The sequence below is a fragment of the Glandiceps talaboti genome, chromosome 9, assembly GCF_964340395.1.
Source record: "Glandiceps talaboti chromosome 9, keGlaTala1.1, whole genome shotgun sequence".
Taxonomy (NCBI): Eukaryota; Metazoa; Hemichordata; class Enteropneusta; family Spengelidae; genus Glandiceps; species Glandiceps talaboti.
Genome location: NC_135557.1, coordinates 16,952,367 through 16,962,097, shown reverse-complemented (window position 1 = coordinate 16,962,097; position 9,731 = coordinate 16,952,367). Strand labels below are relative to the sequence as shown.

General features: G+C 37.6%; 2 protein-coding genes across 2 annotated transcripts in view; one reads left to right on the top strand and one right to left on the bottom strand.

The window, feature by feature from the left end:
* The first annotated feature begins 571 nt into the window (after window positions 1–571).
* Window positions 572–6,434, top strand: LOC144440357 (uncharacterized). Its single transcript, XM_078129724.1, has 4 exons — window positions 572–1,317; window positions 1,689–1,877; window positions 4,685–4,817; window positions 5,659–6,434. Exons 1-4 carry the CDS (start codon window positions 766–768, stop codon window positions 5,958–5,960), a joined length of 1,176 nt encoding a protein of 391 aa, XP_077985850.1. The 5' UTR covers window positions 572–765; the 3' UTR covers window positions 5,961–6,434.
* A 1,469-nt stretch (window positions 6,435–7,903) lies between these two features.
* Window positions 7,904–9,731, bottom strand: part of LOC144439885 (ceramide synthase 6-like) — a 5,300-nt gene continuing 3,472 nt past the window's right edge. Inside the window, exons 6-8 of the mRNA XM_078129116.1 lie at window positions 9,414–9,520; window positions 9,016–9,184; window positions 7,904–7,957 (exon numbers count right to left, since the gene is read on the bottom strand). Coding sequence (XP_077985242.1) covers window positions 7,904–7,957; window positions 9,016–9,184; window positions 9,414–9,520 — 330 coding nt within the window. The remainder of the gene's footprint in view (window positions 7,958–9,015; window positions 9,185–9,413; window positions 9,521–9,731) is intronic.

Sequence of the window (9,731 nt, the reverse complement as noted above, 5' to 3'; positions counted from 1 at the left end):
CATCTTTTTTCCCCCCGAAATCTTCCAAGCCCCCCCCCCCCAGGATATCAAATGGTCCACCCCTTATAGGAATATGACGAGGCGTGCGTCGCCATCTTGAAATTAAGACAGTTTCGACTAGTCTTTGACGCTGCCGTATAGTCATTATTCGTGGAGCATTTAGTGGTGGCAAGATATAACGTAAATATCATGAATCAAAATGTATAAATGTTGATTTTTTTTCATTGAATACATGGTGTTCTTCTGTGAAAAAACCATCGGAAAATAGCGTTCGTCGAAAGCTCTGACTAAGTAGTTTGACCTGTCTCCTGCATTCGAACATAAATAATTTCACAACTGGACGTTTTTGATATTATTTAAGCAGTTTGGGATGATGCTTTATAGCTTTACAACAAATGTGGAATTTATCTTGAGAAATTATTTACATATACACTCAAAATTCATTGAAAAACGGGAAATACTCGCTTGTACTAAGTTGTAGTGCAGCGGGGTCACGCTCTATTGTTCTAGGGGTCAAACCATATCACGTGGTAGGTATCGCGACGTCGATTAGCACACGTTTGTAGGTCAGCCCATGCACTAATACATCCATGGTCAGCCTAAGTAAAGTCGGCGATAAATCTACGGTTCGTCTGACATATGTGTCGTGTCAGGTGATGGCATGATCGATATATACTGGTAAGTAACAACAAGTCTATATGTTGATGGAAACTCGCTTTTAAACCGTACCCCATAGTCTCCAGCTGTGCAACAAAGTATATTACGATGCTGAAGGTTACAGTGAGCAGTTCACGTCGAACCTTAACTATCCTTCCACGGTTCTTTGGATCGAGCCGAGCATTGCAGTCACACAAGTTCTTATACCGGGAGAAGTTGGACATAACACCGGAGATCCAGACCGGTGCCCCTTTAGCCGGACGTAAGTGGCTGGCGGGAGCTCTAAATTCGAACTGCAAATTTCCGAAGTATCTCAAATCGCCAACGGCAAACATTCCACCAGTCTATGTCGCACAGACACACCAGACAGATAAACAAGGAAGCGATGATATTAACCAATGGGCAAAGGTAGCCAGGAGTATCCTTGACGATAGTCTGCCAAAGTATGGTGTAGTTCTATTCCAGAATTTACCTATAGCAGGTGCACAGGAATTAACCTTGTTTCTGAAAGGCCTCGGCTATAGCCATGTTGGGTATGAAGGTGGAATGGCTGTCAGAACGGCATTGTCTGATATAGTCATGACTGCTAGTGATGATCTACCAGAGGTCACCATTCAACCACATAACGAGATGACGTATGTCGAAAATTATCCTGCTAAGGTAGGTTTAGTAAAGAGTCAATGTTGATACTGTCTGTCTGTCTGTCTGTCAGCAATGTGTATGTATGTATGTATGTATGTATGTATGTATGTATGTATGTATGTATGTATGTATGTATGTATGTATGTATGTGTGTGTGTGTGTGTTTGTTTGTTTGTGGGTGTGTCTGTCTGTCTCTGTCTGTCTGTCTGTCTGTCTGTCTGTCTGTCTGTCTGTCTGTCTTTCTCTCTCTCTCAGCCATGAAAAAGAGATATTATCAGCAGTAAAGAGGGCAGGGGTTTACGACGTGGACACACGAGGAGTTCTATAACGCCTTGTACTTACTGCATTCACGACAAATAAAGTTTCACGATTAGTCCGTTTTTCTGTAGGTGTTCTTCTACTGTGACATTTCTGCAAAACCCGGATGTGGCGGGGAAACTGGAATAACCAGAAATAAAGACGTGCTGGCGAAACTTGATCCAGGTGTTGTAGAGAAATTTCGAAAACTTGGAGTAATGTACCATCGCTACTTACCATCAAAGGAACACCCAAGTGCTATATACACAAATTGGCAAAAGGTAGGTTTTAGGGGCGTAATTTCTGCTGTAAATTAAATTAAATGATACATATTGTATTCTAATAAGTATGTCATCACGTGTCATTTTCAGAACCTAAAACTGTATTTAACACTATATAAAGATTCAATGACATGATTTATATATGTGTTAACTATCAAGGACACCTCTGTTACACAACGCCAGAATATGATTTCAGTGTCATGTGATGCATTTACCTACATTAGCATATTATATAAGGGCCTACTGGTGATTACTGTCGCGTAAAGGTATGTATAACAAGGCTATTCTATTTTTACCTCCAAAACCATGACACGAACAAAAATGTCCCCTTTTGTTATTTTCTCACAAATATTAATTGGGATTTAGACTTAAATTAATTACAGAACTTTTGTTTTAATTGACAAATATCTGCATTAAAGAAATGCCCAGCGTTAGTTTTCTTTGAAAGAACGTCTCTAACTATATTCACACATGAAGTAATGACAGTATATTGTGCAACTTTGAGTGGAAACTTAAAGTGGCACACGTTGAGATTATAAGCTATTTGACTCTATCTTGTCTTGATATCCTATGAGAAAGAATGTTGATTCGAAACGTCGGATTGCATTTATCGGGACTGTTTCACTTGTTCCGTATGCACATACATACATACATACATACATACATACACACATACATACATGCATACATACATACATACATACATGCATACATGCATACATGCATACATGCATACATACATACATACATACATACATACATACATGCATACATACATACATACATACATACATACATACATACATACATGCATACATGCATACATGCATACATACATACATTCATACATGCATACATACATACATACACACATACATACATATCAAATCAAATCAAATCAAATACACTGCAGTAATGTAAATATTTCTGTACGTAATAAGTGACACAGAATGACATTTTCTTACGTACATGCGGCCCTTACCAAAGGAGCAATATTTATTTGTTTGATTTCATTAAACCTGCACTAGCTGTAACTAGGATGGTTATTTATAAATCAAATAACCAAAAATATCAAAAATTGGTCATACAGTTACTTATAAAAAGACACTGTGTTTGTTAATTAGTGGTGAATATTATATCTTCTGTCACAGTGGCAAGTTTAAATCTTGAGCGAATGCTTGGTTTTGAATCAATCACCATGTTAAAAACTGTTACAGTAGTAGTTATAATTTGAGCGTAATTTTTCGACCAGAAAATCACTATATTAAGAATGTTAAGATATCAATAATTAGACACTGTATGCTAATATGTTAATCAGTGCTCGATATTATCCATAATTAGTATAGTAACATGTTAAATCGTGATCGCCTTTGGGTGCGCTGATTTGGGCCAGGTCCCCAAAATCACTGCAATTCGATTTGATTTGATGTATCGATAATACAGCTATAACCACAGACAACTAAGAAGACAGATTGGTAATAGCGATTGTTCGAGGTGTTAATCTGGGGATTAACAGCTCGATCCTTGCCTCGGGTACGCTACAAGGGACTCTAACACTTTCAACGTTACACCGAAAGCTACCGAAGTCCCTCTTCGGGTACTATCGGTGTTTTGTTGTTTAAACAGCACTGCATCATGGGTAAGGGTCAAAGGTACGATCGCGAACTTCTTGGTTGTCTGTGCTTTAACAAATACATTTAGTCACAGGTGATGCAATACTGTTCGTGGTGACGAACACTATCACGAGTAAGTTATTGAACATAACAAAACACTGTCAAAAAACTGTCAAAAAAACCTGTTCCTTTTGCACGTTCAAACCATAATATATATGGCGGTATACACATGGTAACTATTATATTATCATAAATCAAAATAAAACTGTCGCAATATCGACTAAATGTCACAATTCTGCAATGACTGATGTCAATATTAATGACCCAATGACATCTTATGGCACAAAGGTTGGTCATAAAATCCAAATCTTGTCATCTGTGGCCGAAAAGATAAATGGCTTGGCCATTCTGATGAAATGGACCCAGAGCAGGTACATCTAAGCTACTACTTACGAAACGGTATACTAGTGTCATAGTGGCGGTAATGTGTGTGTGTACGTGTGTGTGTGTGTGTGTGTATGTGTGTACGTGTGTCTGTGTGTGTGTGTATGTGTGTGTCTGTGTATGTATGTACATGTGTGTGTGTGTGAGAGAGAGATGGAGTGCGCGCGCATGTTTGTGCATGCATGTGCGTAGACTCTCTCACAGTCCTCGGAACTTCGCTTTACTAAAATCGACGCTAAATGAATTATTTTGTATGTATACCATCTACATAACGTACTCCATCGTATTCGAACAACCTTGTACTGTGCGCCCTCATCGACCACATAGAGATATATGTTCGTTGACGTGTGACTGCGACGCTCCGTGTTATCGCGAAGTCTCGGGGCTTCGCGATAACACGGAGCGTCGCAGTCACACGTCAACGAATGGTTATCTCTATCATGGTCGATGAGGGCGCACAGTACAAGGATATTCGAGTACGGTTAATTAGCTGGCATCGGTACATACAAAATAATTCGTTTAGCTTTAATTTTAGTAAAGCGAAGCTCCGAGGGCTGTAAGAGAGTCTAGTGTGTACATATTCAAGTAATTCATGAAGCATTTGCTCTGTTCCTTCTAGCTCAATGTTTATCTTAATCCGAGTTATAGATATTGTAATGTTTACCACCTGTACAAGACATACAGAAACAAATATTTATTTTTTGGCCTGGTATGTCAAACTAAATCTTGACGTGTTTGATTTTGCATCAGGTATTTTGGACAGAGAGCAAACACGATGTTGCCAAGTACATGAAGCGATTCAACTATAAGTATGGTTGGGATGAAGAGGATGCCTTATCGTTTTCATACGTGCTACCTGCCTTGAGAACACATCCAAAGACAGGTAAAGAAATTTAAAAGATAGGTTTTTGCCCGGATAGTTGTTATTGACACTATATATATGGTTCTGTTATGTGATATTTTTTATTTTGTATGCACTGTTTGGTCTGTAGAATCATTTCTCATTGTCGTTTTAACTTTTGGTTTAGGTATAATGTCGAAAAAGTCATGTCTATTGACCATTTTAGATACCAACCCATTTTTTGCCAAAATAGACCTATATCCAATTATTATTATTATTATTATTATTTAAACTTTATTACAGACCCATGGTCCAGAGAAGAACAAAAATATACCACAAGACAGCATAATTTTTACATAACAGACAAATACAAACAGAAAATATTACAACAGGTTACAATGTTTTAAGTGGTCTTTTAGTCTGAAAAATTCAGGAACGTGGAACCAAACGACTGGGTCTTCCGGGCTAATAGACTTTTAGAACTTAGATTCTTTGACATAAATGGTTTAACAGGAATCCTTCTACCACCACCACCACCACCACCACCATCACCACCACTACCACCAACACCACCCTCATCATCGCCACCACAACAGCCGCCGCCACCGTTGTTGCCACAACTGCGACCACCACCACCATCATCACCACAACCACCACCACCACCACTGCCGCCGCCATCATTGTCGCTGCCACCACAGCAACCACCAGAAATACCATCAAAAGCACCAGCAATAACAATACCACCACCACCACCACCACCACCACCACCACTGCAGTCGCCATCATTGTCGCTGCCACCACAGAGTCACACTAGATAGTATTATGTTGAAGGCATGGTTGTAAATTTTGTTTTGACATTATACAATTCTATTTTACTTTATAGGTGAAACCATATGGTACAACCATGCACATGCACATCACGCGTCACGATTGAAAGAACACCCTGATTACGTCGACAGACAAGATGTCCCTGACATGAAAGTTGTGTATCATACATCGTATGGCGATGGTAGTGCCATTGAGTTGGAGGTCATTCAACATATTCGTGATGTCCTCTGGCAGGAAACAGTCGGTTTTCAGATGCAAGCTGGGGATATTGTGGTGTTTGACAACTTAACCACCATGCACACTCGATTGGGCTTCTCTGGTGAACGAAAGATATTGGCCAGTTTTTCCAAAGACTGAAGACGCGTACGTCTTACTTCTTAATATCGATCGAGCTACAAGTCTGTCAATATGAACGTTAAATCAATGATTGTACTTTTTTTACATTTTGATCAGAGCTTCTTCTTTTTATTGACAGTTAAGAATTTCTTGAAGTTTTGCTGTCAGCTGTAATGAATTTAGTCTAGGTAAAAACGTATTGAACGTTGATATATATATGATTTATAGAGCGCAAGGTACGCGGTGACGGGGCGCCCTCATATATCGGTCAACCGACGGGTGGACGGAACGAAGCGACGTATCTTACAAACTACTTCCACGGAAACTGAGGATTCAGCATATTGAGACAGACACAAACTAAAACCGTTGTTCGGTGTGGCATATTACATAAAAGGGTGCCATTATTGTGTGAATATAACCACCCTGTAATTGAGATAGTGTAACACTGGAAATCCCAAAAATGTATACACTGCAAGATCATGAACGTCATCAGATATGCCATCTTACTGAAGGTATATGGATACAATTCAGTTAGCAGTAAAGTGTCACAACAATAATTTTATTTTGTGTCTATCTTACCGAGCCTACCCCTTGGCTTCCGATGCTGTAATGTTAGAGACGATCGCATAATGTCGCACAAGCTCAACAAACGAACACCGTTCGTTTACTGAGGTCACGACCCCTTCCCCCTCCTCTCCCCCCTCCTCTCCCCCTAAACGAACATTCACAAGTGCGACATCAAACATATATATATATGATGTAAACTATGATGAAATTTGTAGCGGTCACACTACTTTGATCGATGTAATGTAAAAACATGATTGTAAACACATTAAAATACTACCAGAAACCAGGAACCATATCTCACGTTTAAATTAATTTTTATCAACTTCTCAGTAGTAAATACAAGCTGTTATCATTGAAGTAGTGAATAGTTTCCGTCGAAATTTGGTTAGAAGTGCGAAAATGAAGTTCAGCAAACACATCGGCGCCTCATCCCCTTCCCACTAAACGAACGAAGTTCGCTTATTGAGCTTGTGTAACATTGTGCAATCGTCCCTTAGCCTGTGTGGCTGACTTCTTATACTGTCGTAAACCTACCATACCATTTTGCGACATGAGTGGAGCACACGCCGTTTACAGAATATGACAGAAAAGAAACTTCTGAGTCAAGATGAATTTACATAGAGATTTATCTAAATTTATGATAATTTTAAACGTAAAAATCCCACTCATTTTATATAATATATCCCGTCTTCCATTATTTAGTGACGACTGCATATGCATTTTAGACCGATGACCTTGAATGTAGATAATAATAAACTAGTACTGCTACTGATATGTAACATACCAAAACATAACAGTAATGCTACTTTGTACTAACTAGAAAATTATAATAATGTTAAATGAAAATGATATCACTGGAGATTTTTGCTTACTAGCTCCGGTGAAAGTAAAGAAATAAAGTTATTCAACTCAGCCATTAACAGACCCGTTATACCCAAGGGTAAGCAAGTCACGGAGGGTGCTCAATTAGTTATGCTTTGGTCACCATTGAATCAGTGAATGTATCTATCAGTATGTTTACTTTTCAACATATGCCATAATTATGCAAATGAAGATATGGAGATCTTAGTGACGTAAGCATATGTAATTACACACGTCACTTGTTTACATGTATACCCAGAGTTCCTTTCGCCAGTATACAGTGGGTCTAACTGTTTATTGCTGTCATGTAATTTAGAAGAAAAAGTAAAAATATGTGTATTGCCAAAACAAAACCAAGAAAAACTGTGGCTTGAAAACAATGGCCTGATTAAATATTATGAATACAAAATATCAGATTAGCTATATGATACCTGTAGGGATGTTTCCTTACATGAAAGTTTAAGAACATACATGATCAAGATCTGTAATTGGAATTCGCTTTGATTGGGCAGTAGTATGGTACTCAATTAAGAATCTTAGTCTTCCTCAGAAATACTTTGTTCTTCGTCACTACGTCCATCTCTTTCAACCTATTTGAAAGAACACGAGAATATTGGGATTTCTTTCTCTCTACAAATTACAATACCAGATCAGAGTAAAAAGTGATGTAAATACTTGTCGGCTAATGAGTGATTACTAATGAGTTTGCCGAAATAGCTAAACAAACTAACCCAATCCAAAATATGCATGGTGCATCTGACACGAGTTTTAAACTTAACGCTCATTACTTTTTAGTCTACAAACAACAAACAAGCGATGCTCAAAATTTTTTTCGATTAGTGGACGAAAACACGAGCACCATAAGAGGGATACTTTTTTATTACTATTAGTTACACACGAGTGGTACCAAAATGATTACGTCAGAAATATTGTAAATCTGAATGAAAACATATGATTGTAATAATATATTATACTTGCAATAACTTAATTTTAAGAAACGTATCGAAAGTAAGGCCTATGTTGTACGTTTAAGCTCATGTTTTAATCACAACGAAATCAATGACGTAAATGCGTGTAGTGGTAATGTAGAACCAGAAATAAATCCTGTATTTTGTGTCTGGAGGCGTACAACTTTGCTTGTGCAATGTTCAATAATAATAAAATAATAATAATAAACATTTAGCGCCATATATCCACGGCAGTGCTCATAGGCGCTTCACATTTGAAATAAATCAAAAGGTACTGCACGGAAAAAAAATTACAAGTATTGCTGAAAAAGGAAAAAAAACTAAACAAAGTAGTGCAGAAACATTGTCTCAATAAATTTAAAACGCTATTTAAAAAAAAAATGGGAAATAACAATTACAATGATTTAAAATGATTTAAACGGGTCTCGATGTATATTATTCCTACAATTATCTTCAACATCAATGATGATAAAAAAAGTCATATGGGGGCCCAAATAAGCGTTGGTTTTACCCAAGGATACATTGCGGCGCAATGACTACGCATGCGCATTCTCCGTGCGGAGGGCACTATCTACAATGTCATCTTGAGGCAGCCCAGGCAGCCGGTCACAAATGAATCTACCTTGCGCGAGCTTAAGGGCTTTACCAAGTTATGATATTGTCATTATTGTGACACCTACCTTACCAGAACCTAATGCCTTGAATATCATCCTTACAATGGTATAGAACCAAAACACGTGCAATAATTGTAAAATCAAAAGAAGAGATGTGAACATCGAAATGGAAAGTGGACTTGGTGTAGTAGGTGCCATTATCACCCGAATTTCAAATGCCACAGATTTTAATACACTGGAAGTAAATTTGAGAATTTTGTTAGTATGTACTCAAAAACAAATAAATTTATTTGCTTATTTTCATCAGTGATTGGTTTTGCATTAGGAACTATTTTATCTAAATTTATCACATTTGCAGAGTCAAAAGTGAAAATACCAATATCATTTCTGACTGTACGTCACCATACACAGTACTACATATGTAATAATTCCATTTCTGATATAGTTAGAGAAAGAATACTTACTGACAAGGATATATAATAAGTCTAGTGATGAAAAATAGAACAGCAAAAAGCATAAAAAGTGAGTCGCACAGTTTCTGTGATTTTGCATAGTTTGCCATCTTTGCTGCCTGGAAGGATAGAATAAAACATTTTGTGACACTCCATTGATCGATATCAATTAATAATAACATTTGAAAACAGTCTTTCACATAGTTTTTGATCACAAATAATTCAGTCTTTCGTTATCAGACTCTTAGAACCGTAAAAAGAATCAGTTGGACTTTAAGTTAACTATGTGCAGGCAATACTTTAGTGAAATCAGACATATATGGTCCAAAC